General features: G+C 42.2%; 1 protein-coding gene across 1 annotated transcript; it reads left to right on the top strand.

Annotated features, from left to right (window-relative positions):
• Window positions 1-1078: 1078 nt before the first annotated feature.
• arpc2 (actin related protein 2/3 complex, subunit 2) lies at window positions 1079-13207 on the top strand. Its single transcript, XM_031743374.2, has 10 exons — window positions 1079-1307; window positions 3290-3324; window positions 4088-4200; window positions 9126-9171; window positions 9284-9470; window positions 9631-9724; window positions 10423-10549; window positions 10644-10744; window positions 11544-11644; window positions 12717-13207. Exons 1-10 carry the CDS (start codon window positions 1234-1236, stop codon window positions 12736-12738), a joined length of 900 nt encoding a protein of 299 aa, XP_031599234.1. The 5' UTR covers window positions 1079-1233; the 3' UTR covers window positions 12739-13207.
• The last annotated feature ends 1567 nt before the right edge of the window (window positions 13208-14774 follow it).

Below are 14774 nucleotides of genomic sequence, written 5' to 3'. Positions count from 1 at the left end.
TTTAGAAAAAAAAGAAAAGAAGAAGAGGAGAAACAAGCAAAAGATGCAGGTAAGCAGATGTGTCATTGGATAATGGCAGGTCATCCTGAAACAATCAGAATCAGAATACTTTCTTAATCCCTAAGGAAATAATGTGGGTTACAGTTGCTCCAAGAAGAAATGGTAAAAATAGTAACAGTAACAGACTAAACTCCAAACAATATATACAATAATATAATATTAATTAGTCATTGTCAATTGTTGATTTGTCCTGTTCTCATTGTATGACACATTATAATGGCTGTTTGGTAGCCGTTTGCATACTATCCATACTTTCTCTCTCTTCATATCCGTGTGTGTGTGCGCATTTTTCTCTGGTGAAATTCAGTATGGTTCCAACAACAGTTTTATGTTAATGTACAATCCTTAATGCGTTTCGTGTGTGTGTGTGTGGGGGGGTGGGTGGTAGAGGGAGTGTTCGACAAACAGGCTAGGACCGCCACTGGTCACCACACCACATCATCTGCCTCCATTTCACCCTAACTCAGCATTCTCTTCTGTCCTCCTTAAAAACATCCATGAACCATCTATATGGTTTCCTCTTTTCTTCCTGCCTGGCAGCTCCATATTCATTTTTCATTGTCCAATATATCGACTATCCTCCTCTGCACACGTCCAAACCAGCTCAGTCTTGCCTCTCTAACTTTGTCTCCAAACTACTCAACATGAGCTGTCCCTCTAATGTATGTCATGTCAGTTCTAATTTTCTCCTTCCTACCACACCAAGTTTGGCCTTCTGTCTTTTTGTCTCTTACATCTTCAAACCATGCCCCACAGCAGGTCTCACTACCATCATGAAAACCTTCCCTTTCTCTCCTGCAACGGTCTGTTCTTAATAAATAAATAGTCTTTTTTTAAACAAGTATGAACAAGTATTTCCTGATTAGTACAGTTGTATGGCCCTAAATTGTGGCTGATGTACCACTGAAACTTATTAAGTCGCGGACACCTGTTTCTTTCTTACCAAGAAAATACTGTCATTACGAATTTATTACAGGCATTATTTTAGACGCCCCAGTCTTATTGGGGCCCTGCGAGTAAAATACGCGGAAGTTGCAGGCGGAAGTAGCCTCGACGGAAGCGGTCGGGTCTGTCAGGGCAGAAAAAAATTTGCAGAATTTGACACAAAGAGGTGAACCCCACCAAACAACACCGCTAATCCCCCCTTTTTCCTCGACACCGGCGTCCGCTGCGATGATCCTGTTAGAAATCAATAACCGCATTATCGAAGAGACGCTGACGCTCAAGTTCGACGGCGCATCCAACGGGTGAGAAATCATCGCTACACCTGGCTAGCACTGCTAGCTTCCCCTTTAGCTTCTTACAGAAGATGACGGCTTCATTTAAAGAAACGGGGAAGATCGGGTGCAGCAGGTTCAACACAGTTAAGCTATGTGGTATTAACGAGTATTTATTTTTTTTGAAGTGCCGAAATACACATAGAGTTAGCTTCTTGCTCTGCCTCGACGAGCCGGGGTGTGTCTGCACGGGCGGTGTTGTGCCAAAAATTGTAACCCCGTTGAATTTCATCTCCCCTGGCGGTTCTCCCACATACCTTGGAGATAAAACAACAAAGCACACAATAGATACTTTGGTTATATTTACACTGCACTGCCAATAAATACGAAGCAAATGTTTTTAAAAGGTTACATGGCCTTAAGGGAGCTAGCGGCAATAAAGCTAATTTGTAAGCTTTTTTTTAATGATTAAGCTGTTCCACACTGGTTGATAACGTCATATGCAAAATCACAAACAGCCTATAGTAACTCCATAAAAAAAATATATTGTATATTTTTAAATAAAGTGAGGACTTCATTTCAGTTTTCTTTTTTTCCGCACACAACAGGTTTGTCAAGGCAAACTATCTGCTCATTTCCGGTGTCACTCCACCACGGCAGATCAGATTATATGCCCGCGGTGTTTTGACTTAATAAAGACCATTTATTTGCCTTCCGCGGCACTACATAAAGCTTTTAGTGGCTAAATGATAGCCAACCATCGCCCATCTCTCTCTGTTTCTCCTGCTTCCGCATTCCTGTAGTCAGGCTGAGTCAAGTCTGCGCTCTTTGCACAGCCAGCGGCTGTAGCTCCTCAGAGCATGAGCGTGTGGACAAGTCGTTGCAGCATCCACCTTTACACTGTTGATTTGCTACTGTGCATTCTCCAGGCATTGCTTAGATTGTTTAAAAAGAGACTGTCATGTCGAGGTGATTCATTAAAGTTGTGAATCCATCATGAGGTGATTACATAAAACATTAAAATGTTTTGAATTTTAGCAAGCGCGCTGCTTCATCTTGCAATTAATTTGTGTCCCAGTGCTTGGCTGACAGCGGGAGTAATACCAGTATTGTACAGTACTGTAACTTGAACAGCAACTAACAGGTCCTGATCAGATTATAATGTAGAGGAAATAATGAGGGCCAGTTCTGATTAACTCCCCATCCATGTATTTCACAAACTAGTAACCAGCTTACCGTGAAGACACCCTTTACTAAACTACTCTACATGCGTTGTAAAGCTAGCGATACCGTTGAGCTTTTATGGTTTTATCAGAGGAAGTGATTGAGTTTGGTCAGCTGCAACTGCTACTAACAGTTCTTTTTATTTCTCCTTTTGCAGAATAATGTCTGCAAATTTGGGAGCATTTGTTTATTTTATTAAAAAGGCAGAATTTCCCTAAAAATGGCCAAAAACTTTCCTAAGACTTGGCAAGGCCCCTGAACATAGGAATCAATTGATATTGCCTTGTTGACCAATGTTGAGCTATTGCCATATAAGTTGTTGACATTTATGCTGCTTGATTCATGCCAATGGTTTGTATTGATGGCAAATAAAGTCCAATTTTAAAAGTAACAAGAAGACGGGAGAAACACCTGTCAACCATGTTATCGTCTTTTTAAAAAACCAAATATCGGTATTAGTATAATTTTTAAAAAACTATTTTGGATGGGCTCTAATATTTATATCGTTTTAATCATAGAAATATGATAATGTTTTTAAGAATCTAGTGGCAGTAATTGTAACAAACAGGAAACAAAGCAATAACTAGCTAGCTTGTTTGAAGTGTGTGGCTTTGACTGGTGCGATGACCCTTTTTGTTCCCTTTTTAACCATCAAGGCTACTTAAACCTCCTCACTACCTCCAATGTTTCTTTATTTTTTTTGATGGTGTTTAAGATGGTGAATTGAACACCAGCTTTGCAGGCTTAACAAACTTGTCTCCTCATGTTGTTTCTTTTTCTCCTTGCAGAACCAAACCAGAGGCCGTCGATGTGACGTTTGCAGGTGAGCGTCTCATGCAGCAGCATGCTATTTTTGCCCCGTTTGTAATATATTTGAATAACCATGTTTAGATTTTAACACACAGTTTTGATAACATGGCTCTCTCAGCCGAGTTGAGTCGTCATCATGAGTGTGCCCTTTTTGGTGTCTGGATAAGGAAGTTCTCCAAATTAAATCAGACCAAATAATATGAGCCAGTGTTGGATGTGTTGCATGACATTTCTTTAAATGACTTCAGTGTATGTGTGTTGTGTCATGCAGTATTTTGTGTAACCCGCTGTGAAAAAGGTTGTAATGTGATGTTTGGATTTGGGCAATGCCTGATCAGACACAGTCAAGTTGTCTGAACACCTGTTTCAAAGTTTGAAGGGTGATGCTGATGGTGGTGTTGTCTTCAGTTTCCTATTATGCAGCTAGCTTATTGCACATCTTCCTGTAATCAGTGTTGAATCTGAAAACATGGACTGAGATTACTAACTAAGACATCTCGTTTGTCTAAGTGAGGAATGAAAAGATCGAGGAGTTCATTGGAGTCGTTCTTGATTTGCTCACCGTGTCTCCTGTGCCTATTTCAGCCATGATTGAATGTGTTTAGCACCTACTAACATGTATTTTATTTATTTCTTATCCATTCCCTTGTTTTGTTCTGTTTTATGTTTGCACAGCACTTTGGTCAACACGAGTTGTTTTTAAATGGGTTTTATAATGAATTTAAAGTTGAGCATTTCTCCCCCGCTGGTATTAACTCTGTGCCTGTGTGCTGCAGACTTCGATGGCGTCTTGTACCACATCTCCAACCCCAATGGGGACAAGACCAAAGTGATGATCAGCATCTCTCTGAAGTTCTACAAGGAGCTGCAGGAGCATGGAGCTGACGAGGTAAAACACACACACAAAAGAGAGAGAGAGGATGGAAAATATTTCTCAAAACGTGAATACAAAGAATCAGATGATTTTTTTTTTTTTTAGCATGTATGACACAGAGGCCTTTGCAGAGTATTGATTTTAGCTGGTTTCACATCCTCTACAACACAAGCACATTCTCGTTATACAGAAAGTGCAATTAAGGATAACCTTAAAAAGGTCATTATTATCTATAGTTTAAATCAGGGACTAAAGCTGCTTTGTATGATTATTCATCTTATAGCTGTCCTTTCTGCAGCTCCTCAGTTCACCCTCTATCTGGAACCACACTGTAGGTCCTGTCTCTTTAAGCCACGCTCTCTAAAAGCCCCTTTTTTCTGATTAGCTGTCCCTCATGTGGGTTTTTACAAACAGAACCCACTTCTCATAAACTCCACTCTGGCCGTGGCTGTGATGACCATATAAGTAGATCCACAATGATGTCAGCTCGGCACAAGAGTAGGAAAAAGCAGTTGTGAACCGAGGCTTAAGTACAGTCACAGGGGTTACCTTTCCATGCAGTTGCCTTATTATGGCTATGCTTAATATGAGTCAGTTATTGTTATTATATTGTTTTAATGTGAGTTTAAACTTCTAACATGCTATGGAGTCACAATAAACCAGCCCTGCATGTCGAGCTGCAAACATGGGTAGAATCTGGTATAAACGTCCACCACACTGCTGGCTATCTGTTTACACCAGTACAGTCATGTGATAGAGTCTGTACCACGGTTTGGTGTCACTTAGAGGCCTGTGTCCTTTTATATCTGTGTTGGCGTTTGATACACACACGCAGCATTATTCAGTGCTGTGCGGTGGTCTGTTTATGCTCTGTTGTTCTAAGCAGTGAATAGAAGCTGATCAAAGGTAGATTAAGGGAGAAGACTGCACAACCAAGCAAAATATATGTTTTGGTTTCCTTTTAAAGGGGGTAAATCAGGGTGGTCATGGCACCTGCTGCTTTGTTTTGCATTTTTTTTGTGTTGGCGTTTCATCCTTGAGCGCACTAAAAGTGCCCGAGGTTCATCCAGGCTTGAACATAAAGGACCTTTAGTTTTGCTTTGTTCTTCAGCACAATATATGATTATTTTAATGAAAAGCACTATAACAAACGTGAGGTTTTTTGGGGGGGGGGTTGTTTTTTTTAGTGGCATCTGATTGAAATATGCTTAGCTTAACTTTGTTCAGTTTTCTTCTACCAGATCCCTGATTGGTACATGAGAGAGTTAATCTGGGACAGTGTGTGCAAGTGTCTTTCATTTCGCAGTTGATTTCAGTGATAATAAACCTGAGTGCAAGTGCAACTGTAAAAACAGCCATGGGTTCAGGCAAGACTGCTACTGAATTTGATTCCTGATGATGTTGAGTCGATCATAGATATAAAATAAAAGTAGAATGAGGTCATTATTTCCCTCCGCACACACACACGCAAACCTACAGCACAAGTGCTCTGTTGCCATGTAAGGAAGAAAGCAGCCGCTGAGGCTTTTGGTAGAAACAGGAAGTGTGTGTGTGTGACTCACCCCAGGCGAGGAAGTGCTGACTGCGAGCAGCAGCCACTGTGTATGAAAGGCTTGGCTGCCGCCCAGCAGCTTCGCCCCTCCTCGTTCCCTAAAGCTGGGAATAACGGGGTGAATGGGGGCACATTCATTTTATTCTTCCTGTGAAGAGTCGGTTTGGGAAACAGTTTTTGGATGAGCGGTGCAGGTGCTGTTTTTTAAGCCACTTGTTCGTTCTCACACACACTAAAAACAAAATAGGTGCTACACACATTCACAGTGTTTGCATGAAAGAACCCAATCACAGTTTAAAAAATCTGCAGTTTCCAAAAGCTTGACAGAACTTCAGCTGAGATTTAAAGACAGTCACAGTTGATGCTTGTCTGAGATTACTCTTGAGGTCATCCCAGAATTTTGGTGCGATAACAGCAAAGGCACGAGCCCCTTTAAAATAAGCTTCAACTGCTAAATCAGGGGTGGGCAATCTCAGTCCACGAGGGCCGGTGTCCCTGCAGGTTTTAGGTGTGTCCTCGAACCAACACAGCTGATTTAAATGGCTAAATTAGCTCCTCAACATGTCCTGCAGTTCTCCAGAGGCCTGGTAACGAACTAATCATGTGATTCAGGTGTGTTGACCCAAGGTGAGATCTAAAACCTGCAGGGACACCGGCCCTCGTGGACTGAGATTGCCCACCCCTGTGCTAAATAGTGAAAAGTGATCAGGAAGCATATGAAGAACATTTAAGGCTTCAAACTCAAACAGTGTCACTTTATACTGGATTCTGTAAAGCATAGGCTGCCAACACTCGTGTAATGTGGGCTGGCTTTTTGTTTTTTGTTTTTCATAGTCAGTAATCTGGCTGCAGCATTTTGGACTAACTGTAAACATGCAAGATATGATTGAGCAACTCCAGTATGCAGCGCAAAACAGCAGTCCAGTCTGTGGGTGGAACACAAGGCATGCATAACCACAAAAAAAAGTTTGGAACAAACTGCTCTCTTGACTTGGCTGCATTGATTTGTGAAAGATTATCTTAAAGTTCTTAACCTACGTTTTAATAAAAGGAGTTCAAAGCCCAGGTTATCCATCAGCCGCTCGCTTAGAGGACCAAACAATGTGAAACTTAGCCTTCTTATGGAACAGCTGTTTCACAGGTAAATACAGTTGTAAACCAGCTACATAGTAGCAAAATCAAATGTTATATTGGTATGTCGAGTAATTTGACCTAAAGGGAGTAAGTACAAGGAAGAAGGAACAGACCCCTGTGAGGCGACTGTGCGTGACGTTTTTATGTTGCATTCTTGCTGTTGGTCTGATTTGCATATTGCTCTGTTCATTCCTGAATGACAGGCATCTATTACAGAGGAGCCCCCGATCTTTCATTACCTCCTTGAAACACACACACCTCCTTCCTGTGACAGTACAAGTCTTTCATTGTGCAGCAGGTTTGTTTAGCTACCTCTCTGCTCTGTCGTAAACCACATACTTAAAACGGACATCTCACGCTCTTATCTCTTACACAGATGAAATTCCGGATGTTAAACATGTCGGTGTATGTATGAGTAATTCCCAGGAGGTAGAAACTCCATTACAGACAGTCTTTTTCTACTCTCAGCTCTGTATGATGTCAGTAAGAGTGGCTATATCACTAATGTGATCGTCTCAGGTTCACTGCTGCCGTTCAGATCTTTTGTTTGCAAGGGGCGCTCACCTGGAAGAAAATGAGCTCAAACATCTGCAGGATTATTTTGAACTGTGTCGAGTTCAGAATAACGCATGGTCAGGAAAAAAAGCTCGCTGGGCAAGTTTATCGGCCAGCAGCCGATAGGTCAGTAATACGATTTCTACTGATCAACTCACCTGTGAAGGTGGCCTAAAAGGACTCTCGCTATTGAGCAGGTTTTTCTTGCAATCAGCATTTTAACATCTACACACCAATCCAAGCATTGACTCTACTGCAGTAATTATAAAGCTTCAGTGGCCACACAAACCCATGCTCCTGTGTCAAAAGCTAATGTGCTTCTGATACTCGTCTCGAGTCCTGATATCAGTGTGTAGATCCGTCCACTGTGGTGAGAAGTCTTGGGACATGAGGAAGCTGCCAAAAGTACTCTTTCATTTATATTAGAATCATAAATATATTAATTAATTTATGTTGTGTTCTTAGATATTAATCTGGTATTATATTGAGGTTTCTCATGTGATGTCATTAGCACATGCCATATTCAATGTGATGGAGCCACCAGTTGTTAGGGAAAAATGTGTATTCTCCCAGTGGTTGGCAGTGATTCTTTAAAGCCGCTCGTTGTTGCTGGATCAAAAATCTAGCGATTGCTTTGGTTGCGTGTAGTTTTTCATGTTTGTCTGCAAATATTTGTTAACTGCAGGCCCAGCGGTAGTACAGATTGAAAAGGATATGGATAAGATTCAGCTTGAATCTAATTAGAAATGGAGAACATTGTTTTTTTTAAAGTAAAAGTTATGCCACAGCGCTGCAGCCAACATGTTTCAGAAGGTGCGACTTTTAGTCTGAAAGTTGACCTTTCCCATTTCCTGTTAGCGTCACACTCCTCACAGTATCACTACAGCTCAAAGTCCATCACTTCCCTTTAAATACAGACCGCAGCGGTATGCTAGCAGACAAAAGCAGTCACAAGAAGGTTTTTTGCTAACCGGTCAAGAACTGGGCGTTTTTCCCTATTGACAGGCGGTTGGCAAGGCATCACTGACCAGTATGAAGTCCTGCCTGACTGGGTCTTTAGAAGTTATTTTCCCACCAACTCCCGTCAACTTCCAGAAACCACTTAAAACCAGTGAGAGAATACTATACCGGTAGTTGCCAGATGGTTGCAGACCAGTCTCTAGGCCTGGATGACCAGGACCTTATTCACTTGATCCTACATTGTCACCATGGTTGTCAAACGTCCAAAATGATCGACAGGTTCCCACCACATGGTTAGAGGCCATGTTTTTGCAAAATCTTAGTAAAGTATTCTTCTTCTCTTTTTTTTTTTTTGCAAAGCTACCTTAGACATCAAGACTAAAAATATGGAGCTGGAAGAGGTCCTCTTTGATCTCACAGGATTCCCAACACATGTGAAAACTACTAAGATTTCCAAGTTTTGGAAATGAAAGAACTGTTTTGAAAGTGGTTAAAAGAAAGCCTCCAACCTGTGTGAATTTTTCTCCATTGTGCTATTAAAGCCACACCTTTGGAGTCGGGTTCAAAGCCGGGCCTCTAACAATATTCTTCAATTAGCAGAGTAATTATTCAGGTTTTTTTAGGCCCATTGAGTAATCTGTCTTTTGCTGTTGTGCCATAGTTGTTCTGTGCAGTGCAGCTCTTGAAAAACCACAATACGGAAGTGTGTTACAAATAAAGTTCATATTTTTAATTTCAGTTGCTCAAGAGGGTCTATGGGAACTTCCTGGTTTCACCAGAGGCGGGTAAGGTCTTTTTGATCTCTTTTTTCTGAAAGTTTCAGAAATCAGCTGAGCCTTGATGCTATTTTTTTCCCTGGACTGTGAAACTAAAAGCTCTACATGTATTACATTTCAGGCTACAACGTGTCCCTCCTCTACGACCTGGACGTTCTACCGGCCAACAAAGATGAGGTTGTCCACCAGGCTGGCATGCTCAAGAGGAACTGCTTTGCCTCAGTGTTTGAGAAGTATTTCAAGTTCCAGGAGGAGGGCAAGGAGGGCGAGAAGAGGGCCGTGGTCCACTACAGAGACGACGAGTCCATGTGAGTGTGTGCCATGAGAAATATTTAGAAATGCAAAAGTTGAAGATATTTGTTAGTCATTTCATCACAGGTCTTTAAGTGTATCAAAAATAAATTGATGTATTTCGGACCTCGTTCCTGTCATTTCTCTGAAAGCCAACATAACTTGTGGTCGCTTCAGGTATTTGGAGGCCAAGAAAGACCGAGTGACGGTGGTGTTCAGCACAGTGTTCAAAGACGACGACGACGTCATCATCGGCAAAGTCTTCATGCAGGTGTGTGTGAGGCCACATTTACTGATTTTTCTACTGTAGGGCCTGTCTTTGCTTAGCTCTTTTTCCATTAGTACCTACTCGGATCGACTCGCCACGACTCGACTTGGATGGACATCGAGGGAAGAATATACGTGCTTCTCAGCCTGATCGGTCTGTGGCTATCTGTCAGACTTGGGGAAACTGCGTTATTTTTTTGTACCCATTTCCTTCGTTGCCGAGTTTCAAAAATGGCGGTTTTAATTTTCATGAACAAGACGCTCTCATGACTCATCGAGCGACGCCACTGGCCAGCCAATCAGTGGCATGCGGTCTGATGATGACACATTTTAGTACCTGTTTGGATCGCTTGGAACCTCGGCCGAGCAGGTATTTAAAAAAAAAAGTACCTGGTTCCAAGTGAATGGAAAACCCTGAAAACAGTGGCAAATAATTTGCATTACCGCCTTCTACTGGACCGGAGTGGAGCACTTTCATCTAATATATTCCTGTAATGGTATTTATAAATGTAGTTTATCAGCTGCATATTCAACTATTGTGTCATTTGCATACCTATTTTTTTAGTATATGTTTCATTCCAACCACGTTAGAGTCCGCTGACTCCGACTGTATTTCCCTCTTTCTCTCTTTTTCTTTTTTCATTTTGATAATGAAAGAAGCTCTAAAAAAAAGTGCTGCAAACATGTTTTTCCTGTGTGTAGGAGTTCAAAGAGGGTCGGAGAGCCAGCCACACAGCTCCCCAGGTGCTCTTCAGCCACAGGGAGCCTCCTCTGGAGCTGAAGGACACAGATGCTGCCGTTGGGGACAACATCGGATACATCACTTTCGGTCGGTGCTTTGTTTTTAGTTTAACAAAGACTCTCATTTGCTTGTCACTTCACAGCTAACGCAGCAGTTTTAATTTGTTGCTTTGTGTTTTCAGTCCTGTTTCCCCGTCACACCAATGCCAATGCCAGAGACAACACCATCAACCTCATCCACACCTTCAGGGACTACCTGCACTACCACATAAAGTGCTCCAAGGTGAATTCACCTCAGCCAATCACTCCTCTACACTTTATGGATTTATTTACTTGGCAGCACATCATACACAGTGAAGACTGATAGTAAAACTGTTCAGCTTGAATAAATAGTTGTATTTTCCGGGTTTCAAATATTTTTAGACAACAAAAGTTGTTTTTTCATTTTTACTTTCTTCGCTTTATCTTTGATCCAGCCTGATCTTTGTCCCAAGTATTAAATGCTTGTTTTGTTCGTTTCAGTGTTATTTTTGAGCCCGGGGTTGTTTGGGCTCCGTGTTTGAAAGGCCCTGACAGGTACTAAAGTCAGTAAACACACCTGCCAAAGCTGAAAGCTAAAAAACTGCAAACAAGTCCTCCACAGCGATACTGTGGTTTTTCTCTGTTTTTCTTTCTCCACAATGCAAAGTCCTGCTGTCGGTGAGATCTCGCCTGACTACCCCCAAGTGGGCGTTTGTGTAGAGGCGACTCACAATACGAGACTTACTTACTTACTGTAACCCCCAATCAGTGCCATGTTTTGGATGACTGACATTTCATTTGTCTCAGACAGTGAGGTTACGAGGCAGATGTATTTATAGGCTTAAATGTTAGAAATGCAATGACGTAAACTTTGAAAACAAACAACCGCTGTTTTTTTCCAGTGTGAGAAGTTGCGCTTGAGCCATTAGCACAGCACAAAGCATACTCCCCCCCCCCCCGCAGCCTTGCGACCAGGGGAAATGCGCCAGCACCGGAAACTAAACACTTAACATCACAAGGTTGCGATTGGCATTGAATCACATGTCCCATCTCTTCCGCAGGCCTACATTCACACACGTATGAGGGCCAAGACGTCAGACTTCCTCAAGGTGCTGAACCGCGCTCGACCCGACGCAGAGAAGAAGGAGATGAAGACCATCTCGTAAGTAGCCTCTGCTCTCCTCCCTGTTTCTGTCAAACTTAGTTCAACTGATTATATTTGACTTAACACAACCTTACTCGCACTTTAAAGCTTCCTCTTCAGCTTTAGCGCATTTCAGGTCTCATATAAAGACGTGTTCGGGAATCAGAATAAGCGTCTTTGTTCGTGATAACGTAAAAAAAAAGGCTCACCACCAAAAGCAAAACAAGTGGCGGATTCAGTCTGGAGATGCACTATCTCGGCATTTTTTTACAAGATAAAAGCACTTTTTTCAGCTTTCAATCTGTGTGTTTTTGAGGTGTGCGGTCATGTTGACCTGCATAGTTTTTCTACTGTTTGAAAGGTGCGCATACATACAGTGTGAGCTCAGAGAGGCTTTGCACTGAGGCTAATGTGTAACTGAAATAGGAACGATCAGAAAGGAAGACTGGACGAGTGCCACTCGCAGCCTCGGCAGTTAGTTGATAAACATTTCTGTTGAATCTCAGGTTGACTTTAAATGACGGGAAAAAAATGTTGATGTGAACACAAAACTGAAATCCAAGTGTCAGTCACCTTTAATGTCACGCAATGACAGATTCCCTTATATGATTGGCTGATCAGATGTTATGATAGTGTGACTTACACGAGCGGCACTATCATTTTTGATTTTCAGGTATGCACAAAGATGAATGGAATCTTTCAGTAGCTCTCAGGTGGCCTGCCAAAACATGATACAAACAGGAAATGCACGAACAACAACCTGTAAAGATTTCTTTTTTTAATTACTGAGGGTTGCAACGTGCAGTCCTTTCCTTGAACTGGTTTTTTAACTTGACTCCATTTTTCGGAAATTTGTTTACATTTGTTAATTCAAAGCAGGAGGCAGCAGTCAGCTTAGCTTTAGTATGTGTGACACAAATGAGGGGGGATGTAGAGTGTAGCTTCTTTTTAAAGGCACCCAAAAGAGCAGAAGAGAGTCAGGCTCACTCACTTTTCACTGGTATGTCTTCATTTTTATCATAAGGACATGCGAGCAATGTTCATGTTCTCATCTGACAAAAGGCTGTTTTGTTTGTCTTTACGTTTTCAGTGGAAAGACCTTCTCCCGCTGAGGCCGACCTAAACCTGAAAAAGTACAATCCACCCCCACCCCCCACCTCCTGTGGGCATGCCCAGACGCGCCACAATGAGACTTAACGCCACATCGGACAGGACTTCAGGACGCCTCTAATTCCCCCCCCCACCCAGCCTCACATGTCCAGACTTTTTGGGTTTTTTTAATTCTTATTTGGTTGAATAATAATGCTGGCCATACTTAGGGAACCCCAAGGCTCACAATAAATGGAAAAAGGGCATTCCTTGCTTTGCATAGTTAAAAAAAAAAAAAGAATTATTAGTCCTATATAAATATATATATGAGAAAACTGAAATTTTTGATACGATATCTTTTACTCCATTTGGTACTCTTGCTTGCCCTCACCGTCATGATCGATGATTTCAGTCCCTCCCTTCTGTGCTTTCATGTCTTCTGTACCATTGTCATGAAAAAAAGAGAAATAAATCATGCTTTAAAAAAAAAAAGCATCTTTTTGTTCACCTTTTTTCTGATATAACATTTTATCAAGTGAACACAGTCAACCACTGACTTTGCTTTGAATGTAACTCACTGGAGATGTTTGTTTACTGTCCTGATAGAGGATAGCCAAGACTGAAAAAGCTGAACTCCTTTAGCATGTGTTTGGGGACACACAACTAAAAGGAAGTATGGGTTTGTTGCGTGGTGCCAGTTGAGGTGGTTCAGGCATCTGATGAGGATGCCTCTTGGGCGCCTCCTGGGTAAAGTGTTCTGGGTATGTCCACCAGGAGGAGGTCCCGGGGAAGACCCAGGATACGCGGGGAGATTGTATCTCTCGGTTGGCCTGGGAATGCCTTGGTGTTCCCCCGGAAAAGCTGGAGGAGGTGGCCAGGGGGAGGGAGGTCTGGGCTTCTCTGCTTAGGCTGCTTCCCCCGCAACCCGGCCCCAGATAAGCAAAAGAAGATGGATGGATGGGTTGGTTTTGTATTTTATTTAGTCAAGTTTCTTCAATTTTCAAGGATTACCTGGTCCTGGAGCAATCTACACTCACCTGCCACTCCATTAGATACATTTTGTTCACATAGATAACCAAGCAGCCAATCGCATGCATTAACCCAATGCATCCAGGCATGTAGACATAGTGGTCATGGTCAAGCTGAACCCAAGCATTAGAATCGGGAACTAAGGTGACTTTGAACATGGTATTGTTGTTGGTGAGTATTTTAGAAATTGCTAATCTGCTAACATTTTTTCCCAGAAAACCAACTCTGGGGTTTACAGAGAATGGTCTGAACAACAGAAAATATCCAGTGAGCTGCAAAATGTTGCTGTCAAAAGAGAACAGCCAGACTGCTTTGAGCTGAAATGAAGGCAGCAGTAATTAAAATAACCATCTGTTACAGCCAAGGTATGCAGAAGAGCATCTCTGAATGTGCAAAAACATCACAACAAATAGGTGGGCTGCAGCAGAAGACCACACTGGGTTCCACTCCTGTTAGCTAAAAGCAGGTGAGTCACACAGGCTCACCAAAACTGGAATATGCCTGGTCTGATAAGTCTAGATTTTGGCTCAAACCTTCAAATAGTAGGTTGGTGTAAACAACATTAAAGCATAGGTCCATTCTGCCTTGTACCAACAGTTCAGGCTGCTGGGCATGGGTAATGGTGTTGCGTACCTTTGCACTTTGGGCCCCTTAGTTCCAGCTGAACATGATTTAAACACCACGACCTATCTGAGAATTATTGTCCATTCTTTATGTCCACAGTGTACCCATCTTCTGATCACTGCTTCCATCAGTCAACTCAAACTGCTTTCTTCAACATAATGAGTTCACTGTACTCAAACAGCCACCACAGTCACCCGATCTCAATCCAATAAAACACCTTTGGGATGCGGTGGAACAGGAAATTCACATCATGGACGCGCAGCTGACAAACTGTAAGATGTTGTCATGTCAATATGGACCAGAATCTCCGAGGAAAGTTTCCAGCACCTTGTTCAATCTGTGCCACGAATAACTGAGGCAGTTCTGAAGACACAAAAGGGGTCCAACCCAGCAATTTGCAAGGTGT

This window comes from Oreochromis aureus, linkage group 23, assembly GCF_013358895.1.
Source record: "Oreochromis aureus strain Israel breed Guangdong linkage group 23, ZZ_aureus, whole genome shotgun sequence".
Classification (NCBI taxonomy): domain Eukaryota; kingdom Metazoa; phylum Chordata; class Actinopteri; order Cichliformes; family Cichlidae; genus Oreochromis; species Oreochromis aureus.
This window is presented reverse-complemented; position numbering and strand designations above follow the sequence as displayed.

Bases quoted from the DNA above. Each gene is read 5' to 3' on its own strand.
- arpc2 (XM_031743374.2), top strand. From the start codon at position 1,234: ATGATCCTGTTAGAAATCAATAACCGCATTATCGAAGAGACGCTGACG. The intron at 3,325-4,087 runs GTGAGCGTCTCA...TGTGTGCTGCAG, and splicing joins CGTCGATGTGACGTTTGCAG to ACTTCGATGGCGTCTTGTAC. The intron at 9,471-9,630 runs GTGAGTGTGTGC...TGGTCGCTTCAG, and splicing joins TACAGAGACGACGAGTCCAT to GTATTTGGAGGCCAAGAAAG.